The sequence below is a fragment of the Nicotiana tomentosiformis genome, chromosome 8 (assembly GCF_000390325.3).
Source record: "Nicotiana tomentosiformis chromosome 8, ASM39032v3, whole genome shotgun sequence".
NCBI classification, from domain to species: Eukaryota; Viridiplantae; Streptophyta; class Magnoliopsida; order Solanales; family Solanaceae; genus Nicotiana; species Nicotiana tomentosiformis.
Genome location: NC_090819.1, coordinates 63,367,745 through 63,392,536, shown reverse-complemented (window position 1 = coordinate 63,392,536; position 24,792 = coordinate 63,367,745). Strand labels below are relative to the sequence as shown.

Sequence of the window (24,792 nt, the reverse complement as noted above, 5' to 3'; positions counted from 1 at the left end):
CCGAAAGTTTGACGCAGTTTGGGTGATTGTGGATAGGCTGACCAAGTCAGCTCATTTCATTCCCATGATGACTACCTATTCTTCCAAGCAGTTGGCTCGAATTTATATCCGCGAGATTGTCAAGCTTCATGACGTACCGGTATCTATCATATCTGACTAGGGTACGCAGTTTACATCACAGTTCTAGAGGGCTGTACAACAGGAGTTGGGTGCTCGGGTTGAGCTGAGCACAACATTTCACCCTCAGACGGATGGACAGTTCGAGCGCACTATTCAGATACTGGAGGATATTCTCTATGCGTGTGTGATAGATTTTTGAGGTTCTTGGGATCAGTTCTTGCCACGTGCGGAGTTTGCCTACAACAACAGTTATCAGTCGAGCATCCAGATGGCATCGTATGAGGCTCTGTATGGTAGGCGGTGTCGGTCTCCAGTGGTTGGTTCGAGCCCGGCGAGGCTAGATTATTGGGTACAGACTTGGTTCAGGATGCCCTGGATAAGGTGAAGGTAATTCAGGATCGACTTTGCACAGGCCAGTCTAGACAGAAGAGTTATGCAGATCGGAAGGTTCGCGATGTTGCATTCATGATTGGAGAGCGGGTCTTGCTCCGGGTTTCACCTATGAAGGGCGTTATGAGGTTCGGGAAGAAGGGAAATCTGAGCCCAAGGTTCATTGGTCCATTTGAGGTGTTGCGGCGAGTAGGAGAGGTTGCTTATGAGCTTGCCTTACCTCCCGGTCTAACAGGAGTTCATCCGGTATTTCATGTTTCTATGCTCCAGAAGTATCACGGTGATCCTTCTCATGTGTTGGATTTCAGCTCAGTCCAGCTGGACAAGGATCTATCTTATGTTGAGGAGCCAGTGGCTATTTTGGACAGGCAGGTTCGAAAGCTGAGGTCAAAGAACATTGCTTGTGTGAAGGTTCAGTGAAGGGGTCAGTCGGTCGAGGAGGTGACTTGGTTGACCGAGAAGGATATGCGCAACCGTTATCCTCATCTTTTCACCACTTCGGGTATGTCTTTATGCTCGTTCGAGGACGAACAGTTGTTTTAGAGGGTGGATGTAACGACTCGGCCGGTCGTTTTCAGAGTAATAACCCTGATCCTGTCACGACCCAAACCGATGAACCGCGACGGGCACCTGGTACCTTACTCGACCGAATACATACATAACGTATCTTTTTGTATCATGCTATCATGGGTAAATGATACGGAAAGGCTGTCGTAGGATAACTAGAATAAAACATGTAATACCAACTTGGGCCTATAAGACCAAAATGATCACTCGTACACTAAACGTAGGCCAACAAGGCCATACAATCTTTTACGTACATGGCATATGTCTACAAGCCTCTAAGAGTAGATAAATACCATAAAGGTTAGGACAGTGGCCCGCCATACTAAGCAATATACGTTTGAATCATACTGACCAAATAAGCAACTCCGAAGCAAATGGAGCGCACCAACATCTTCCGCTGAGATGATAGCCTACTTGGAGAACTCTCAACCTGTCTATCGGGACCTATGGGCATGAAACGCAGCGTCCCCAGGCAAAAGGGACGCCAGTACAAATAAAGTACCGAGTATGTAAGGCATGACATTAGTATATAAAATACATGAAAGAAACATGGAGTAAAGAAATCAACCTGTAATTCTGAATAGCTCTGTGAATCATGAAAATTTATAATGTCATGCATGTGCGTATAAATTCCATACATGCATAGGTATATACGTACATAACATCATCAAGCCTCTGAGGGCATCCCATCATATCATCTCATCCACTGTGGGCAAAATCATCAACGTATACCAACTGATCAGGTAGTGGTGTGTATATAACGCCATAACCTTTTCCCATATCCCATATACATATAATATACGCGTATATAACGCCCTCTGGTCATGGGTCAATGTACATGTATAAATGCATGAAATGCATAAGAAATACGTTAATAAGATTTCTCGAATATCATAAAATCAATATGCCTTTCGGACAAACTTTATCAAATACGTATTTTTATGAGACCCATGAACAGAGGATATAATAATAATTCACATGGAGAATCAAGAATATAGACACCCCTAGTATTTCTATGAATAGAGTCATTTATGAAAGTTGCGTATTTTGCTCGTTTCATTTGTATCATTTGGATCATGCCAAAAGAAAGAAGGGATAGCCTTAACATACCTTAACTCCATTGAGTCCTTAATACCTTCCAAGAAATTCTTCAAACAACTCAATTCAATCTACCACATCATAAGAAGATTAAAAATCAGTGCTGAGTAAAGGCTAAGTCCTCAACCTAAACTAGTAGATCGTTTACGTAAATTTGGGCAGTATCTCCCCTGTAACTAGGCCCTCCTCCAATACAATATACCAACAACAAAAAGAACACAACAATAACAACATGTAAGCATCATTTTTCAACCTTATCTCCATCATTATATACCACAAAACAGCCCACACACCCTAATCACTTCATACATAAAGCGACAACCAAAGTAGTGTCAAACAACTTAAAATAATATAACGACGAACAACCAGCCCACCATTACATCATTATGTGGTATTTATCCACACCATTTGTCCTCCAAAACTCCATTAAACATTAAAAAAATATACAACCCAAAGGCAACACGAAACATCCCACAAAACAGTCCACTGCACGTCAAATAACTCAAACTCACGGCTTCCGATCACCGTCCCGTGAGTTCTAACTATTAGGAAACGAATTTATCAACATTACTTGATATTTAAATACTTAAATACAGAAAGTACATGTTTTCTTAACTATAAAGTACCTTCCAAAACTCAAACTACAAAGAAAAAGAGAGGCAATATAGCGATACTTACGTCGTAGGGATCGTTTTAATGTTATCGCTTCTTGATTCCGTGCCCGGGATGATAATATTGTTTGAAACACTATTAGAGAGCTCAAGGATAAGTTATATGGTGTTATCTAGTCAGGTTATATGTAGAAATGAATAGAGAGACGAGTTAAGACATATATATATACTAAACGTTTGAAAAGTCAAAAGGTGCTAGCTTGGCACCCTCACATTCGCCCATCTTCCGACGCTTATATCTTTTTATCAGGATGTTGTATGAACAAACGGTTAAGTGAGTTGGAAACTACATTCCAAGATATTCAATTTGGTATATAATAAGTCCTAAAAAGACCTCATATATCACACGAAATGTATTTCTCAAAAAGCTCTATTTCAGGGCAAATCCTTAGTCGATTCTTCTGCAACTTTAATCAGATTTTTTCAGATTTTATATTTTCTATCCAAATATCATATATATCCATATTATGACTATAAAATTATTTAAATCATGATTAACAAGTCTCATATTCATTACGTCACATTAGGACGCATAGGGTGTAACAATCTTCCCCCTTAGAAACATTCGTCCTCGATTGTTAAAATCCCATAAATCTATAGAAATTTTGGCAAAGTCTCCTCTGTAAAGGTACTACAACCAACCTGTCACATATTAAACCCAATAGTACAAAGCCACACAGGGCCACAATCATCAATAACACCAATGGCCTCACACGACCAATAACAATAACTAACATAAGAATCAAGTACCATATACGTACCTAAAGGATGTGATGTGTTAGTCTGATCCTCCTCCGGAAGTGGAAACAAGTGAGGATACCTAGTCTTAATCTTCTTCATCTTCCCAAGTCATATCCTTCACATTATTGTTAATCCAAAGTACTTTAACTGAAGCTACATCCTTAGTTCTTAATCTCTGAACTTGTTTATCTAGTATAACAATGTGAGCTTTCTCATATGATAGCTACTTTGTAACCTGAACATCGTCAATTGGAATGACTTTAGAGGGATCTCCAATATACCTACGGAGCATAGACACATGAAATACTGGATGTACAGACTCCAACTTGGAAGGCAAGTCTAACTCATATGCTACTTGGCCTACTCTGCGTATAATCTTATAAGGTCCAATGTACCGAGGGCTAAGCTTTCCTTTCTTACCGAATCTCATAACGCCTTTCATCGGTGATACCTTTAGGAATACCCAGTCATCTACCTGAAACTCCAAGTATCGTCGTCGATTATCTGCATAGGACTTCTGAAGACTCTGTGCTGCTAATAGTCTTTCCCTTATAAGCTTAATCTTCTCAACTGCCTGTTGTATCAACTCTAGTCCTACTAACTTAGTTTCCCCAATCTTGAACCATCCTATAGGAGACCTACACTTTCATCCGTAAAGAGCTTTGTATGGAGTGGAAGATGATCATCCTAGCTACCCCTGAAGTCCATCACACAAGTCCGTAGCATATCCTCCGATGTCTGAATACTACGTTCAGCCTGACCGTCTGTCTAGGGATGAAATGTTGTACTAAGACTTACCATAGTCCCTAATCCTTTTGTAAGGACCTCCAAAAATTAGTTGTAAACTGAGCACCTCTATCCGAGATAATAAATATAGGGACACCATAAAGTCGTACTATCTCCCTAATGTAAAGCCTTGCATAATTCTCTGCTGAATAAGTAGTCATGATGGACAGAAAATGGGCTACTTTTTTTTAAGTCTATCGACAATAACCCATATATAATCGAACTTACGTTGGGTATGAGGTAAGCCTATGATGAAATCCATATTAATCACTTTCCATTTCCAAGTCGGAATCTCTATAGCCTGTAATAATCCACCAGGTTTCTGATGCTCAATCTTAACCTGCTGACAATTAGGTCACTGAGCAACAAACTCTGCTATATACTTCTTCATTCCGTCCCACCAGTATATTCCCATGATATCATGATATATCTTTGTCGCTCCTGGATGAATAGAATAACGAGAATAGTGAGCTTTTCCCATAACCTGTTGACGCAACCCTGCAACATTAGAACACATAATCGACCTCGAAATCTGAGGACTCCATCTCCTGCAATCTCAAATGGTGTATTCTCCTTCTGAGGGGATGCATCTCTATAATGAGTTAGCACAGGATCCTCATACTGGCGTTCCTTCACTTCAGTTACTAAAGAGGATGTTACCGTGTCCTGAATAGTAACTCTGTTATCACTTGAGTCCAGTAATCGAACTCCAAGACTAGCTAGTTGATGAATCTCATGGGCTATCCCACACTTCTCTGGCTATAAATATGACAGGCTACCCATAGATTTACGGCTGAGGGCGTCAGCTACTACATTCGCCTTCCCCGGATGGTATAAAATATCAACATCATAGTCTTTTAGTAGCTCCAACCATCTCCTTTGGCATAAATTCAATTCCTTTTGATTGAAGCTATATTGAAGGCGCTTATGATCCGTATAGATATCTACATGAATTCCATACAAATAGTGCCTCTACATCTTTAGTGCATGAATCACTGCGGCTAACTCTAAATTGTCGGTCGGATAATTCTTCTCGTGCTTTCTTAGTTGTCTTTAAACATAAGCAATTACTTTTTATGGTTATTCTGCCACTTGTTGCATGAATACATGGCTTATCTCATTGCCCACAAATACTGGAATTTCCTGTAACTCATATGATCTCAAATATCATCTTTTGATTTTTTTTTCGACACTTTCTTATGGAATGCATACATGTTGTTGTGAGACTGTTGTTATAAGACCATTTCTTCCTTATGTCACTATGCTTAAGTTGAAGCCTTCTTCCTTATTCCCTCAACTAGTCTTTCTTTGTAGTACTTAAGAGAGACCCTTTGACTTCTGTAAAGCTGCGAGCTTATTACATCGTATACCTGAAAGAATGTTTGACGTTCTTACTCGCCTATAATTATCCTTAATTACTTACCTTCGCGCCCTTATGCTCGTAAGGTTGATTCTGAACTGAAATATTTTTGACTGTCTTCTCAGTGGCACCATTTGTTTTTGTAACACTTATACCGAACCTTTAACAACCCCAACTCCTATCTGAATATTTCTCAAGGATTACGATGTCATCATATTTGCGAGACTGAATTCCCTATGTTGGGTTTCACTATGTTTATCTTGCACAACCTATTGATTTGTTTGTATCCTCTTGTTTAGCCATGGCTAGGCTCTTTCTGAATCAATTACTAACTACACGTTAGTCCATTCTCATATCTATATTCTGTGTAATCTCTCTTGGGTTATATCCTTTGTCTTAACTTACCCCGCACACTAGCTCCTTATGTATCCAATGTTCATTTGTACTTATTTATCAATAACATCTACTGATGGAACCTTTACTGCCTCTCCCCGTCGCCATGCTTACATAATGTTCTGGAGTCGTAACATATCCGTAGGATCTGAATAAATGCAATCTCATATCTTTTGCCTTTCTACCACATTCTTACTTTACTATTCCATAGTTACCTTAACCACATAACTCTGACTTAATACCATATCACACCATCTTCTCCCCTTTAGGGGAGTACTAATATTTATTGCTATGAATATTTACCTATAAATGTTTCACCTCTTCATATTTGGCATCTTTTCACATCTTCACAAACTCTTACTTGCCTTGCGGTAACCCTTCTGTACCAGGGATAATTTAATTTCTTACACACAAAGGTGACACCTAGTGTAACTGGCACACTTAGTCCCTTAAGCTTAACTCTGCTCACAGCGCTTGTTTTAGGGAAACGTCTTCCTGAATGATCTTTAAAAGTTATTCTTTTGTTGTCCATTCAATTATCTCCCGGAACGCGATCTCTGAAACTCTCATGATTTTAACTATTATCAAATCCTTCGGTCCCAAATTCATGTTCAGTTTATCTTATTTACTAGCCCATACTAATTTCTATTACTCCAAGGGTCTAAATTTTCCTTCTGGTAATCATGTATGAGTCAACAACTCATTTCTCAAAATGAGGACATGACTTTATGGCTTATACTCTTTTATTTCCTCAAGGCTTGTAACTTCTAGTCTTTTCCTTCACTTGACTATAGAATCTGTAGTCTTGTCATGTTTTGATTTACCGTTATCATCCATTTATCACATCTTACTCATAATGCTTCATTTACTTTCTTCTTATTTTTCTGCTAATATTTCTATCTATCACCTTATTATGAAAACTTCTTCAAAATATTCTTTCACTTTTAGCTCCCCCCCTCCCCCCTGATTCAACTCATTGGCTCTTCGAGTCGCCTAACACTCTCTCTTTACTAGGGACGAGAGCCATACAAAGGTAAATATTTATCCTTTCTTGGATTCCAATGCCAATCTTCTAAACTTTCTGAACATTCTAGTATTCATATCTGATTGTACTATTCTAGAGTGCACCATCTGGGTATCTCACAAGGAAAACCATTACCATGTTTCCAATATCCCTCGGAAATGTGAGCTAATGATAACAATCCATCCACAATTTTGGGTTACTCTAACCCCAGCTAGATGCTGATATCCCATCATTCTCTTAAATTATATCTATTAGCTCCCATAGGACATAATTGAGATATGTGTGATCAATTATATATATCTCTGTTATTGTTGAAAGTAACTCAGAATGTTTATATTTCTCTGCCTGAATTGTAAATACATATAATCTTCACTAACTGGGTATCGCGTACCCTTCTTCACCTTGCTTCTTTTTGCTTGTTGAAACTTATATCTACCTTATGATTCTCTCGTTGCTTTTTACGATAGGGCTAGATAGATATTCATGCCTTAGGGTTGCTTATCAATAGGCTCACACGTCGAGGTACACACATATCTACTAAATGCCTTACATTTACTCATCATAAGCATGATGCAAAATCGAGTTCCTCTCACTCAACTCTTCCACAGCCACATTCAATCTCTTACCAACTCTTTTTCTGGATGTAGATGTCGTTGTATAACGAATAAAATAGAACATAGGAGTTTGAATTTCTTACAACTGAGCTCTACCACATGATCTAGATTAAGAAGAAAGAGTGACAGTCCTAAATACCTTGTAGCCTTCTACTTATAAGTGTGGTGCACAACACACCCATAAACAAGACTCTACTAGACACGGCTTGTAGACTCCCTAGAACATAACTGCTCTGATACCATTTCTGTTACGACCCAAACCGATGGGCCGCGACGGGCACCCGGTACCTTACTCAACCGAATATCAACATAGCGTATCTTTTTGTTTCATGCTATCATGGGTAAATGAGATGGAAAGGCTGTCGTAGGATAACTAGAATAAAATATGTAATACCAACTTGGGCCTATAAGACCAAAATGATCACTCGTACACTAAACGTAGGCCGACAAGGCCATAAAATCTTTTACGTACATGGCATATATCTACAAGCCTCTAAGAGTAGATAAATACCATAAAGGTCGGGATAGTGGCCCGCCATACTAAATAATACACGTCTGAATCATACTGACCAAATAAGCAACTCCGGAGCAAATGGAGCGCACCAACATCTTCCGCTGAACTGATAGCCTACTTGGAGAACTCTCAACCTGCCTATCGGGACCTGCGGGCATGAAACTCAGCGTCCCCAGGAAAAAGGTACGTCAGTACAAATAAAGTACCGAGTATGTAAGGCATGACAGTAGTATATAAAATATATGAAAGAAACATGGAGTAAAGAACTCAACCTGTAATTCTGAATAGCTCTGTGAATCATGAAAATTGATAATGTCATACATGTGCGTATAAATTCCATACATGCATAGGTATATGCGTACATAACATCATCAAGCCTCTGAGGGCATCCCATCATATCATCTCAGCCACTGTGGGCAAAATCATCAACGTATACCAGCTGATCAGGTGGTGGTACGTATATAACGTCATAACCTTTCCCCATATCCCATATACATATAATATACGCGTATATAACGCCTTCTGGTCATGGGTCAATGTACATATATAAATGCATGAAATGCATAAGAAATACATTAATAAGATTTCTCGAATATCATAAAATCAATATGCCTTTCGGACAAACCTTATCAAATACTTATTTTTCTGAGACCCATGAACAGAGAATATAATAATAATTAACATGGGGAATCAAGAATATAGATACCCCTAGTATTTCTATGAATATAGTCATTTATGAAAGTTGCGTATTTTGTTCGTTTCGTTTGTATCATTTAGATCATGCCAAAAAGAAATAAGGGATAACATTAACATACCTTAACTCCATTGATCCTTAATACCTTCCAAGAAATTCTTCAAACAACTCAATTCAATCTACCACATCATAAAGAGATTCAAAATCAGTGTTGAGTAAAGGCTAAGTCCTCAACCTAAACTAGTAGCTCATTTACGTAAATTTGGGCAGCATCTCCCCTGTAACTAAGCCCTCCTCCAATACCATATACCAACAATATCAAGAACACAACAATAACAACATGTAAGCATCATTTTCCAACCTTATCTCCTTCACAATATACCACAAAATAGCCCATACACCCTAATCACTTCATACATAAATTGAGAACCAAAGTAGTGTCAAACAACTTTAAAAAATGTAACGACGAACGACCAGCCCACCATTCCATCATTATGTGGTGTTTATCCACAACATTTGTCCTCCAAAACTCCATTCAATAGTAGAAAAATATACATCCCAAAGGCAACACGAAACATCCCACAAAATAGTTCACTACAAGTTAAATAACTCGAACTCACGGCTTCCGATCACCGTCCCGTGAGTTCTAACTATTAGAAAATAAATTTATCAACATTACTTGATATTTAAACACTTAAATACAGAAATTACACGTTTTCTTAACTATGAAGTACCTTCAAAAACTCAAACTACAAAGAAAATGAGAGGCCATATAGGGATACTTACGTCGTAGGGATCGTTTTAGTGTTATCGCTTCTTGATTCCGTTCTCGGGGTGAAAATATTGTTTGAAACACTATTAGAGAGCTCAAGGATAGGTTTTATGGTGTTCTCTGGTTAGGTTATATGTATAAATTAAGAGAGAGACGAGTTGATACATATATATATATATATCAATGTTTGAAAAGTCAAAAGGTGCTAGCTTGACACCGTCTCATTCGCCCATCTTCTGATGTTTTTTTTTCCGGATGTCGTATGAATGAACGGTTAAGTGCGTTGGAAACTACATTCCAAGACCTTCAATTTGGTATATAATATGTGCCCAAAAGACCTCATATAGCACACGAAATGTATTTCTCAAAAAGCTCTATTTCAGGGCAAATCCTTAGTCGGTTTTTCCGCAACTTTAATCTGATTTTTCCAAACTTTATATTTTCTATCAAAACATCATATATAGCCATATTATGACTTTAAAATCATTTAAATCATGATTAACAAGTCTCATATTCATTATGTCACCTTGGGACGCACAGGGTGTAACAGATCCCCTATTAACTGCTTCCCCCATATCTTTTTCTGCTTATGTGACTTGTCGGGAGGTTTTATTTTTGGTTTCGGAGTGTTTTGGGACACTCAGTCCCTAAACGGAAGTTTAAGCCTTAGAATTTGACCGTAGTCGGAACAGTATAAAGACGACTCCGGAATGGAGTTCCGTCGGTTCCGTTAGTTTCGTTGGGTGATTTTGGACTTAGGAGCATGTCCGGACTATAAATTTGAGGTATGTAGCGGATTTAGGCTTGGAATGGCGAAAGTCGAATTTTTGAAGATTTTGACCGGTAGTGGACTTTTTTATATCGGGATCGGATTCTGATTCCGGAAGTTGGAGTAGGTCCGTAATGTTGAATATGACTTGTGTGCAAAATTTGAGGTCAATCGGACGTGGTTTGATAGGTTTCGACACGAGTTTTAGAAGTTGGAAGATTTGGAAGTTCATTAAGTTTGAATTGGAGGGCGATTCGTGTTTGTACCATTGTTTGATGTGATTTAAGGGCTCGACAAAGTTTGTATGGTGTTATAGGACTGGTTGGTATGTTTGGTTGAGGTCCCGGGGGCCTAGGGTGAGTTTCGGATGCTTAACGGATCGAAATTTGGACTTGTGTAATTGCTGAAGCTTTCAAGCTTCTGGTGTTTTCGCACCTGTGGTGGGGTGACCGCAGGTGCGGACTCACACGTGCGAGAGGAGGATCGCAGATGCGGGCTTGAGGAGTTTGGCCTGGGTCACAGGTGCGACATGAAGGTCGCAGGAGTGGAGTCGCTTCTGTGGAAGCTTGAACGCAGAAGCGGAAAGGCCTGGGAGGTTTGGGATCGCAAGAGTGGAAGGGTCTCCGCAGAAGCGAGATCGCAAGTCCGATCCCTGGTCCGCAAAAGTGAAAACCCCTGGCCATGAGTGGAATCCGCACCTGCGATGGTTTTGCCGCAGGTGCGGCATCGCAGGTGTGACTATGGGTCCGCAGGTGCAAGATCGCTGGGCAGAAAAGAGGAAAGTTTGAGGGTTTGGTCTCATTTTCATTTTGGGACTTTGAAAGCTCGGATTTGGGCGATAATTTGGGAGATTTTCAGAGGAAGCTTTTGAGTAACGATTCTTAACTCATTTATGGTTATATTCCACTAATCTATAGTTGATTTCATCATTTAATTAAGGAATTTGGTTGAGAAATTTTGGAAAACTTTGGAAGGTTCTTAAAATAATTTTTTGAGTTTTGATTCGGATTTTGATATCGGATTTGGATAATTTTGGTACGAGTGAACTCGTGGTTGATTGGGTGTTCATATTTTTTGACTTTTACCCGATTTTGAGATGTGGGCCCTGGTCGACTTTTTGGACCATTCAGAGTTGGATAATCGAGGAAAGGGCATTCTTACTGATTGATTGAGCTTGATTCGAGGTAAGTATCATGCCTAACTTCGTGTGGGGGAACTACCCCTTAGGATTTGAGTCTTCTATACTAATTGTAGTCCGTGTACGCGAGGTGACGAGTACGTGCTCGGACTTATTTATGAAAAATTGGCCTTTTAGGGTTCTTAGGCCCTTGTATTCACTGAATAAGCAGTTGTTCTTGTTATGATTATGCTTCTTAATTACTAATTTCACCTCTACCTGCTTAATTAGAATTAATTCACTCTTATTGCTTATTTGATTCATATGTGCCTTAACTGAAATTGTTACCTTTCTATTGCTATGTTATCCTTTCCCTAACTGCTTATCTTTATTTAAAATTACTATTATCTCTTCTGTAATTATTTATCCTTAATTAAGGTTATGATTATCTTTTCGCTTCTTCTTCTTAGCTGAATGTGTTGTATCTCTTTCCTAATTTTCCAACCTTAAAAGAAGTTAGATATCCTATATTTTAGTTGGCTTGTCCTTATTTGAAATTATTCGACTTGTGTTAGCTCCCTCGTTGTCGAACTGTATATTGTGGATCGTTGTTACATAGTATTTCCTTCCTTGTTAAGCTATTCTTATTATGACTAGCATTCCCGATTGTGGCTACTCCTTGTGAATTAGTTCCTTCGTTTCTTTGAGTTCTGAAATCTTTGAGTTGACTTATTTGTCGTACCCTTGTATTATTGTCATTGTTGCTGTTGTAGTTGCTGTTATAGTTGTTGTTGTGATGCACGAGGTTTCTGCCATGCGGTTGTTGTTATTGTGACGAGGTTTCTGTCGTGCGGTTGTTGTTATGGGGTTGCACGGGGTTTTTGCCGTACTATTGTTACTATTGATATTTGCACATGATGCGTGACAAGGAGGGATATATATATATATATATATATATATATATATATATATATATATATATATATATATATATATATATATATATATGTGTGTGTGTGTGTGTGTGTGTGTGTGCGCGTGTGTGTGGGTTGCGCATGTGGTGATATAAGGTGGGAACATTATTGTGCACGTGTGACGAGACAAGGCGAGCATTTACTTTACTATTGCACACGTAGCGAGACAAGATGGGCTATGTCGGGGATTGATTTGTAATGGCATGGGAGCATTCTTGTTGTTGATATTTGTATAGTGGTACACTTACCTGTGTGAGCTTTATCTTGCGAAAGTTGTGAGAAAATATTCTACGTGTTGTCCGTTCTTTTCCTTATGCTCACAAGCTGGTATGAACTATGTTAGGACACTTGCACAAGCATACACGTAGTTAAGCACTATTATCGGATAAAAGGTTTTCTTGATATTGTTGAGTATAGATGCACACCCTTGCTTACTTGCCTTCTATGTGAGAATGACTCTATTTGGCACGCGAGTCGTCAGTGCGGTTATGAGGTGTAATGAGGGCACATGATGCCAAGTGTTAGAGTTCAGGTATTGAGACCCGTGAGTTGTGATTGTCCGAGGTTCGGTACCTCGTGGAGTTTATTGACTAAAACCCAGTGTGAAAGCTGTCGTATTGTTGAGTTGTTACTTGTCCTTTCGTTATTTGTGATTATCGGACTTAGGCTGCGTTTCCGTTCATTCTTCTATGTTATTATTATGGTGTTCCGCTGATAGTTGTTATTTTCCTTCCTTATTGCAATTACCGTATTAATTGCCACTTCGCGTAGTCTTTATGTAGATATCATACTCTGTTGTTTCTATACTTATACTTGTTCAGGTTATTTAGTCCAGTAAGTATCTTGACTGTACCTCGTCACTACTCCACTAAGGTTAGTCTTGATACTTTTTGGGTACCGCCGTGGTGTACTCATACTATACTTTTACACATTTTTGTGCAGATCCAGGTATTTCAAAGTCAGTTGATCGTTAGCTAGCTGTGCGGATTGTTGCTGTGGAGACTCAAGGTAAACCTGCTGGCTGCTGCTGCGTTCGCAGGCTTCAGAGCCACCTTCCTATTTTGTATTCACACTGTTTTACCTATTTTCAAACATTTGTATTTAGAAATTTGTAGCAATCTCTGTAGAGCTTATTACTTGTACTACCGGTTTTGAGAATTGTAAATTTTATAGAGATATCTATTTCAAAAGTTGTTAGATGTTATTTATTATTGTTGTTATTCAGTAAATGTTAGGCTTACCTAATCCCTAAAATTAGGTGTCATCACGATTCCCAACGGAGGGAAAATTGGGTGCAAATATTTTGCTCATGAATTGATATTATTAAATTTACAATTCGTCATATCTCTTTAAGAGACTTGGCGAAGTGCTTAAATTGTAGAGCCAAAACAATTTTAAAGGATAACAATAATCAAACATATTTAATGGAGATGAAAAATTTACATAATATCTGAATAATTATATCATTTAATTTTGTCTTCAATAAAAGCATTCATCTTTTAGACATTACGTTATTATTTATTATTTATGAGCTATAACGTCAATGTCTTCATTAATATCTAAACTACTAAAACATTTAAAATTTTAATTTGTTATTTGAAAAACATTTGAAGAATTATGATAAAATTATTTCATAAGATATTCCCACATAATTAGTTTTCATAAATTGTAATAACACACTGAGGACTTTTGTAGGGGTAGAAAAAATTTCTTATTAAACTGGCTAAATAGGACCAACACTCATCACCTTCAAGAACATGCTAATTTGCTATAATTTTTATTTTGTTACTTAAACTCATTGTTTAATTTTATATAATTTTTTTGAAAGTTTGCCCTCGTTAATATAAGGTACGCGCGCAAAACACGCATCATGAGGCTAGTTTATCAAAAGCATGAAGCTAGAAATAATAATTTAAAATAGGTCATCTAATATAGATAGGGTAAAACTCATTTACACTCCCCAATTCTGTTATAAAAATCAAGGCCCCCCTCAATTTGAATGATAGACATTCTCCCCTTCTTATCCTTACCAATGTCTATTTTACCCTTAACTTTTTAAATCCTCCAGCTATGTAATATCTTTTCATATTATATATAATTTTAACTTACGTATTTTACCTATAGTTTAAATATTTTTATATCTTATTATAGATTTTTATTTAAGTTCATTAACATTATAAGTAGAATAATCCCTTTTTGTTGGAATTTGTTACAAAAACTATGTTCTTAATATTAAGTGCATTAAGTATATACATATGTATGTTGTGTATGTGCATGCATGCTTGTGTGTTTATTTAAGTTCTACTTCTCTCTTATTGTTTATATAAATAAACGAGTTTTGATTGTCATTAATAGAATATTTGCTAATTTGTTTTTAAAATTCATTCACACTATAAATAGATAATCTTTTTTAAATTTATTATATCTCTTTATTTATATTAATTATTTTTTCTATTACTTCCATTAAAATAAATTTATTAAGTTCTCATTCTTTTTTACAAGTAAATAGATATTAGAGTTTTGATTTCAATTAATAAAATTAAATTTTTGTATTCTGCTCATTTATTTTATTATAGAACGTCATTAACTTATGTACCCAATTACTATTTCTTACATTTCTTTTTCTTCTTGCAAATAATATATATTTTTTCATAGGTAAGTCTGTCATATAAATTTAAAATATATATATCATGATTTAAGAAGTAACAAAAAAAGAAGAAGACAAAGGTTACTAATGTAAGGGTAAAATAGGCATTTAAAAAAGAAAATTGACATATGAAAGGGAAAATATCTATTGTTCAAAATTAAGAGGAGAGTTTGATTTTTAAAGTAAAGTTGTAAATAATTTTTACCTATTTAAATATTAAAAAATAGAAGAAAATGAAATAAAATCAATAGTTCTTCTTCCTGCCAACCCACGTTCACCTTACCCCTCCCCCAACTGGTTGAGAGGTTTTATTTAATACTTAAATTTATAACAAAACAATATTTGACCAAAATACTGTCACTTAGATTGTATGCACATGTACCACTTGACAACTATCATTACTAAAGGTTTGACCCAACTTGAATCATATGGTCATGAAAAGTTTGGTAAACAAATAACGACCCAAACAGGTCTAAGGTTTCGTTGCCTTGACATCAACACGTTTAATGTAGGTATTTGGACATGATTTTATTGAATTTTTTTTAAAAGAAAGTAATATTTAAAGTTAAAAGTTGAAAAAGAGTATCTGAAAATTAAATTAATAAGAAGATAATGTCACACACATATAATTGTGTCTGGACGTGAAAACAAAGTTAAAGTTTTATGAGTTTTTTCAAACTTTAAAATTAGTGCACCGGACTGCCCCTTTTTTTCTTTAATTATTTGAAAACAAAATCTATGGCCAAGAGGTAGTATGTAGAATACTCCATCTATTTCGCTTGTGTGCGTAAATATTTTCTTATTAGTTCAAGATTTAATAGTCAAAAAATATTATGAAATATTTAGACATAGAACATAGAAGTAGTAAGAGTTTTCATCGAAAGGAAAATAATTCGCTTAGAAAAGATCCGATACCAATAAAGAGCACACTAGCTAATCGGTGTAAATGATAAAGTCTTAAATGAGTCTTTCTAAAAATCCACATCCTAAAATAGCAACATCGTTCTTACCCCACAAATTTTAAAAATATTTAAGTTCTTTTTTAAACCCTTACCGAGCAAAATTCGACATGTTCAACTTTGGAAAAAATATATCCGCGCCCGATGTATACACCAAGCCAATAATTAAATGACACTTGTCACCTTATTTATTATACAGCAAAGGGCCAAATATACCCTTATACTTTCGAAAATGGTCTAAGAATACCCCTCGTTACCCCTCGTTATACTATTGGGTTATCTATACCCCTGCAGTCATACTTTGAGTTCAAATATACCCCTCATTTAAACGGAGGGACACGTGTCATCATCCTTTTGGTCAATTCTAAATATCTTCTAATTAATTAAAAATACCCATTAATCATACCCGAAAAGTAATTTTTTAAAGCAATATTTTTTTGTAAAAACTGAAAAAAACTGAAATTATTTTTACTAAAAACAAAAAAAAAATGATAATATTTTTTTTTTCCAGTTTTTACAAAAAAATTGCTTTAGAAAAAACTGAAAAATATTTTCTAAAACAATGTTTTTGAAAAAATTGAAAAAAAACTGAAAATCAATTTTCTAAAGCAATATTTTTTGTAAAAACTGAAATCTTTTTTACTAAAACCTGAAAAAAATGAAAATATTTTTTTCCAGTTTTTACAAAAAAGATGCTTTATAAAAAGCAGAAAAATATTTTCTAAAACAATATTTTTGTAAAAACTGAAAAAAAACTAAAAAGCAAATTTCTAAAGCAGTGTTTTTGTAAAAACTAAAAAAATAAATATTTTTTTTCCAGTTTTTAGTTAAAAATATTTCAGTTTTTTCAGTTTTTAATTGCTTTAGAAAATTATTTTTCAGTTTTTACAAAAATATTGTTTTAGAAAATATTTTTCAGTTTTTTAAAGCAGTTTTTTGTAAAAACTGGAAAAAAAAATATTTTTGTTTTTTTCAGTTTTTAGTAAAAATATTTTTTTAGTTTTTTTCAGTTTTTACAATAAAAAAAATTATTTTTCGGGTATGGATAATGAGTCTTTTTAATTAATTATGAGATATTTAGAATTGACCAACAGGACAATGACACATGTTCCTCCGCTTAAACGAGGGGTATATTTGAACCCAAAATATGACTGCAGGGTATAGATAACCCAATAGTATAACGAGGGGTATTCTTGGACCATTTTCGAAAGTAGAGGGGTATATTTGGCCCTTTGCCGTTTATTATATAACTAGTAGTATTTAACCATAGTTAATTCCATGTATTTTCTATATAATCTTAGATAATAATATTATAATAATCTTAAATATTTTCTAGCTATTTCAATTGTTCCACAACAAACATATTGAAAGGAAGATACTATCATGAACGAGCAAGTGACGGTTAACACATTAAGCACCCAAATCCTCCTCCTTTCTTCTTAAACTAATTTTTGTTGCAAGTATACCTTCATTGTATTACTTAAATAATTATTTTAATATATTCTGATAAGTACAATACGAGAATATAAGTACAATACTATCTTTATTGCTTATAGTTCTTAGTTTGAGCCCTAATAGAATTGCTTTTTTCGATCTTTAAGGGAGAAATACAAAAACACCAAAACTCTCGAGATGCACCAAGAAACTGAGGCGGGAAATAAAATAAAGTTGGTGCCCCTAATATGCTTATCGTGATTGTCAGAAATCTGGCCAACTCACAAATTCTGATCGATTACTAATTTTCTTTAAAATTTTTGATGTTTTAAAATTCTGACGAGCGTGTTTCAAAATTCTAGCGTGGGATTGTTTTCCTAGAATTTTTTTAACAGGTCAAACAATAAACAGCGATTTAAAAAAGTTGAGCTAATTTCTTGATTATAATGTATGTAAATATTGTAATACCTCCGTGGTCAGAAAAATTTTTCAATTAATTTTTTATGGTAGAAAGATCTATATTCCTTATTAAAAATAGTGAGAAAATCCTAACGACCACGTGAGTCATGCGTGGCACCAAATCAGTACCTAGTCGACTATCGTATTCGTACCCAGAATCATTCCTTGGTTTCTCCTTCCTTTTCAGAGCAAAACGAAAACATGGAAATAAATAAGGAGGTTGAATATTATTAATTAAGCAGTAGATTTTTTAGCTTTCTTTACACATAAAGCCAATATTCACATCATTATCATTATCATGATACCTCCATCATTATAGCGGCCAATATATATATATATATATATATATATATATATATATATATATATATATATATATATATATATATATATATATATATATATATATGTTGTATACACAAGTATAAGGTATAGGGTGGGCTGCTGTGGCTGCAGCTGCTTTTGTGAAAGGGGAAAAGTCAGACAAATAATACACTACTTTTTATAGAGTTTGGTATATGGGCTATTGATTTTCCTTTTCCTCTCTTCTTTGGCTTTCATAGGTTATGCCGTTTCAGCCCCAGGTAAAAAATAATAATAATTAATTTTTCGTGTTTTTCTTTTATTTTATGTGATTTTGGTATCTGGGTACAGATTTTCTTGTTTTGTTTCGGTGGAGAATTGAGTTCCTGATCAGATCTGATAAGAAATTGTTTTCTTATTGAGGCTGTAAAGTGTAAAGTTTGATTCTTTTTGCTTTGGGGTTGTGATATTGTTCTTTTGGGTATGTGTTGGAATCCAAATTTTGGGATTTATTCTTGTTTTGCTGTATGTCTTCTGTGTTGGAATCTTTATGTTTATTGGAATTATTGCTAAAACTATTCTTAATAAGGTTTTGGTTATTCTTGGTAAATTCTATGGAAGGTGAGATATAATTGTTTTTTGTGTGGCTGTTCTGTGATGAACTTATGGAATAATGGTGGTGATTTAGGCTTTAGGGTGTGAAGTTGAGTTCTGGTGTTTTTAGGATAAATGTATCTTATTGAAGTTAATGGTTCTGTTGAGGCTTGGAAAAAGCTAGTACTCTGTTCTGAAGAACCTTGATTGTATTTCCACTGCTGTATTGTTTTTCTGAGGTTCTAACTAAGGGTACAATGAAGTTCTTTGAATTTCGCTATTGTTTAAATGAGTAATATTTTAATTGTAACTAAGATTGTATCTTTTTACTCATATGATCTTGTACCACAATGTAATGAAAGGATTATATGTGCTTTTAGTGATTGTTCATTGATCATAATGTGCTTTGAGCCACAAATTTGACATAAGTTTGCTGTATAATTCTCAATCCAACTATTTAGTGTTTGTTCTTACTCTTTGATTGCTAGATGACATTTGTGATAGTCACAAATACTATTTTGAAGGCTGGTATGTAAATAGATTTATAGGAATGTTTTACCTGCAACTGCCTAATTATAACTTAATCTTGAACGACAATGATTGAGCTGATCTTAATGCCACTAATCCTGTTTAGTGCTTATCTAGGCGAGGATGTTGACTGGGATCCTTGATTAGAATGCTTGCAAGTTAATGTAATTTCATTGCTTAATAACTTGTTAAATTGTAGCTCTGCCATTGTCTATCTCAAGCTTAGTTGGCTTCTCTGGGTATTTTCCTTTTGTTTAGTATTGTGCTGTGACATACTAACTCGTCTTCCCTGGTTGTTTTTTCAGGATCCAGTAAACTTCAATTCTAAGAGAATAGTATTGTTTAGGACATGGAGCAAGTGTGCCTTTTCTCTGAATGCTTTGGGTATCGAGCTTTTTCATTTCAGGAAGTTCTTGATTGGCGGTTCCTCATCCGTAGAGATTCCCTTCTTGTTTCCTTTGTCAATTGCACATAGTGAACAGCTCCTCTTGACTGTTCAGTATAGGAGGCAATTTGCAATTTCCATATAAGCTAGTGTGTTGGATGTTTAATGCAATTCCTCTAGTAAGCAGCACACCTTATGATGTCAGTTGTGAATGTACTGTTAACTACCTCGTGCAAGTTTATTTTTTCTAGCGCATTGCCGATACGACACCCATTCAAGACCCTTTGGAATTCATCCTCTGAGGTATTGCTGTGGGTTGAATGTTACTTTGTTATAGTGCTCATAGTTTCTAATAGCCTTACATCATTTTTGCTGTCTCTGTCCATTACAGGGCTAAATCAGCAGATGCATGTATACATAGTTGGAGTTAGTTAGCTTTTTGTACACTTGCTTCTGGTTTGGTAGTTTCTAGAGACCCCGTCTTTACGGTTCAGTTGACTGAAGACTTGGTATGAGACTAAAGTGTATTGGAGGCAAGGAGCTAATGTGATGTCGAGAAAGAAATTTCAATCATCTCTTGACCTTATGATCGACCTGTTGAATTTAGCTGTTTGAGTCTCTGTTAGCTCTGAAGTGGTATCAAGATGCATTGCAGCACTTGTCTTTGCTTGCTTTCTCTCCCCTGTTACAGTTTTGGATCTTTTAATGCCGTATATCTTACAAATAAGGCTGTAAAGCCCATTGCTCCTATCATTGCTGGTTCTGCCCTCATCAGTTTTTCAGAAGGAAACTAAGGGGGATTTTGCTGAATCAGTCAGGCCACTAGTTCCTTTTAGTATTTTCTGTTCCAGTCATTCCGAGACTGAACAAATTTCACTTAGTTTATGTGCTTGTTGTCTCTCCGCCTTCAATAAATAAGTGTCCTAAGTGCTATTGAAGCTGCAAAAATGGAAAGGTGCTGGTCTCGTTCCCCTTATTGTTATTGATTTCTTTTTTCTGTATGCTCGTCTAATTCGTCTTAATGTTGCAGGTACAAGATAATTAACGAAGTTGGTAATGGCACATTTGGAAATGTTTGGCGTGCACTTAATAAACAGACTGGTGAAGTGGTAGGTGTAGATGTGCAAGGATCAACAAAGAACCTATTGATGTTGCTGTACTTTTGAAGTCCTTTTAATTCTATTCATTTGTCTAACACAGGTTGCAATAAAAAAGATGAAGAAGAATTATTATTCATGGGAAGAATGCATAAACTTGAGAGAGGTCAAGGTTAGATGATTTCCTTCCTTTTGGTCATACTTGGTCTTTCCTCTGCTGAGGATTCAATAACCATAAATCCTTTTGCAGTCTTTGAGAAAAATGAACCATCCAAATATTGTGAAGCTCAAGGAAGTGGTTAGGGAGAATGACTTTTTGTACTTTGTGTTTGAATACATGGTATGTGATGGTTTCCCTTTGTAATTTATATTTGTGACCAGTCAGTTAATTGAGTATCTGATTCTGGATGAGTTTTTGTAGGATTGCAATTTATATCAGCTTATGAAGGACAGAGCAAAGCTTTTCTCAGAATCCGAAGTAAGAAATTGGTGCTTCCAAGTATTTCAGGGTCTTGCTTATATTCATCGACGAGGATATTTTCATCGTGACCTTAAGCCAGGTGTTTAACTTTCCCACTTTTTTGTCTGTAAATGCTCTGAATGATGGTGAAGAGTTGACTTAACTGAAACTATCTTAGTGAATGACATGAGCTGTACTCTCTCTTGTTTTCCTTTAAGCGTCCTTGATCATGAAGATCTGGTATATGTATGGTGATGCAATGACCCTGCTCCCTTCCTTTTTTTTTTTTCTCGTTATATCTTTAGTGATGCATTCACCCTGTCTCTTGGAAAACTAAAAATACATATTAGTGTTTGTTATGAGATATTAGTATTAAGGCACGAAGGAAAACAGGAGGAGCTAATACAATATTTTTGCGATATATGTGCATGCAATCATGAAAATCTGCATATTATAGCAGTTGAATGTCTTTTTATGTTTATGGAGTTTATGACATCATAGTCCAATTGGACCAATTCCATTGTGATCTGACTCATTTTTACATATGATACTGATGGTTGTCCAGAGAACTTGTTGGTTTCACAAGATATAATTAAAATTGCTGATTTTGGTCTTGCTCGGGAAATCAACTCTCAGCCTCCATTTACAGAATATGTATCAACACGTTGGTCAGTATGCCTGGTCTACTGTACGTTCATTGGTCTAAAACGTTAGTTTTTTTCTTCTGATCTCTGTTATGTGGGACTGCAGGTATCGTGCTCCTGAAATTCTTCTCCAGTCACCAATCTATGGTCCTGCTGTCGGTAAGTAACACATATAATATCTGTTTCAGCTATTTTTTTCTGGATGTGTATTGATTGTCTTTCAACGCTGCAGATATGTGGGCAATGGGTGCTATAATGGCTGAGTTGTTTAGTCTTCGTCCTCTATTTCCGGGTTCAAGGTATGCATCTGTGGTTATAATATTGATTTCTCTGTGACTTGCATAAATATGTATATAGAAGAGGAGAGGAGGGATTGGTGGATTGGAGACTGTCATTTGCAAATCATTACCTTTCTGTGACAGTCTGCTGTACGCTCTTTGTCTTCTTTGGGTGCAGTGAAGCAGATGAGATATACAAAATATGCAGTGTTATAGGGACCCCATCCAAGAGGGAATGGGCTCAGGGACTTCAACTTGCTAGTGCTATCAACTACCAATTTCCACAGGTCCACATTGCTCTCCCTTGCTATGAAGATATCTGATGTTTCTGGATTCTTTTAATGAATTATTGATTGATTCTTAGAGGATTTTCATATTAGCTGAGCTTCCCCTCCCTCGTCCTTTTGCCTTTGAATTCCAGTGCTTATCTTTCAAATTATTGAAAAGAGGGTCTTTTTAATCTTTTCCATTGAAAGAAACTATTCCTTGGCTCAACATAAAAAATGCTGTTGTTAGATTAACTAACGAATCCGTCTCATTTGACATCTGATTTTGGGTTGACACCTGCTTCCTTGTTTTATCTGGCAGATTGCTGGTGTAGATCTTGCCTTGCTAATTCCATCTGCCAGTGAGGATGCTATTAGCCTAATCACGGTAAGAACTGGTTAAAAGCATTTATATCATTCTTCTGAATTGGTCGCTACATGGTCATATATGGACTAGAGCTCCTTTGTTTCTGAAGAAACAGAATGGTGTATCTGATAGCTTGGATTTTATCTAATTTGTTTTCTACTGCAGTCTCTTTGTTCATGGGATCCTTGTAAGAGGCCAACAGCCGTTGATGCTCTTCAACATCCTTTCTTCCAGGTGGCAAATTCCTATCCTTTTTAAACCTAATGTACATAAGTTGGTGTTTTGTGTCTCTATTAAACTATATAATATCATTTATGATGCGACAGAGTTGTTTTTATGTACCTCCATCACTACGCACCAAGACTGCTGTTGCTAAGACTCCTCCGGGTTTGTGCTGTCTTTAGTATTTACTTGAAAGAAACTTGGGTATTATGCTTTATGATGAACCTAATAGGACTTTTGGTTGCTGTAGCTGTCATGAGGGGTGCATTGGAGCAAAAGTGCGACAAGTGGTCGTTTGGGTCGTTGCCCAACCCCAAGCCCAGTAGCAACTTCTCCACCGTTACGTCAAAGGTGCCTATTAACACAGGTAACATATAAGAATTTGAAGGATTTTACAGGGGTCCAACTAATCAGAGGGGCTAGTTCTTTGCACAAACCTTTTAATATTTTTCTTTCCTAAATTTAATTGTGAAAGAACCATCTTTTCTGCTATACACAAATTTTTCTTCATTCTGATACTTGTACAATTGTAATTTCACACAGTGACTCGTGTAACAGGCGTACAAAGGAGGTTGGATATGAATTATCAGGTATAGTTGCCTTGTAAAGTTACTGTTTGCATCTGCAAGATGAATGCTGTGCATGGACATAGGTATTCTACTTGAATCTAATCTATGCAACGAATGTTCAGGAACCAATGGGGAGTGATAAATCCCTGAAAGGCTCTGTTAATCAACAACCAAAATACCGACCTCCTGTAAGGAATGTCCCAAGTAAGTTCTATTCAACTTAATATTTTTTCACACGTCTCTTGACCAGAAATCCAAACCTCTTCTAATTGTGGAACAAAATACTTTGGTTTTACTTGTACAATTGTGTCCCTCCATAAAGCTTTTTATTTTTTATTTTTGGCTTGGCAGTGGTTGGTTCTGGAGTGACAACTCGTGCCATTTCGGATGCAGCTGAGAAGCTGGCGAATGTGAGCATTGGCTCTGGTAGAGGACGACCTACAAAGCAGCCAGTATTTAAGCCTATGAAGGCAGGAGGGTGGCATGGGCAGCACGACTTGTTCCATGGACGGTCTCAAGAGCTTCTTCCTGGAAGAAGCTATTCAAGGAAAGTTGCTGGATGAAGAATGTTATAAGCTTGAGTGTCGTATTTTGTTCAAGTGTTATTTAGCGATAGTAGTCTTTATGTGCATGGCTCAGTTTGATGTTACTTTGGTGAGCCAGCAGTCTTGTGCTTTGCAAGTTTGTTTCATTTTGGTGATACTGTCGCATCTACGTTCAAGATGTTGAATAAATGTGTTTGCTTGTTTTGGTGATACTATCATTTCTACATTCTAGTATTGAATAAATGTTTATGCTAACTAATGGTATGCGATACTGATAGTGTAGAAGATTTTTACTGTCGATGTACTTTATGTAACTTAAAATCTTTTAGCTTTTGTGCATAATTTAAAGTTTGATCAAACAATATTACTAGTCACAAAATACGCGGTCCTCGACTTTTTCATTAAGCCAAGCTAAAGATGTACCTAAAAAT

General features: G+C 36.1%; 1 protein-coding gene across 3 annotated transcripts; it reads left to right on the top strand.

The window, feature by feature from the left end:
- Window positions 1-18,536: 18,536 nt before the first annotated feature.
- LOC104095339 (cyclin-dependent kinase F-4) lies at window positions 18,537-24,573 on the top strand. 3 transcript variants are annotated; one of them, XM_009601458.4, is made up of 18 exons: window positions 18,537-18,687; window positions 19,834-20,216; window positions 20,305-20,868; window positions 20,944-21,022; window positions 21,114-21,182; window positions 21,261-21,350; window positions 21,432-21,570; window positions 22,036-22,138; window positions 22,221-22,273; window positions 22,347-22,413; window positions 22,571-22,679; window positions 22,981-23,046; window positions 23,191-23,259; window positions 23,352-23,412; window positions 23,498-23,614; window positions 23,806-23,837; window positions 23,939-24,020; window positions 24,168-24,573. In XM_009601458.4, the coding sequence occupies exons 3-18, from the start codon at window positions 20,861-20,863 to the stop codon at window positions 24,377-24,379; spliced, it is 1,356 nt and encodes a 451-aa protein (XP_009599753.1). In that variant the 5' UTR covers window positions 18,537-18,687; window positions 19,834-20,216; window positions 20,305-20,860; the 3' UTR covers window positions 24,380-24,573. The 3 variants fall into 3 exon arrangements, with proteins under 3 accessions (XP_009599753.1, XP_009599747.1, XP_009599761.1); XM_009601452.4 differs by having other exon boundaries at window positions 23,791-23,837; XM_009601466.4 differs by lacking the exon at window positions 21,261-21,350 and having other exon boundaries at window positions 23,791-23,837.
- Window positions 24,574-24,792: the final 219 nt, after the last annotated feature.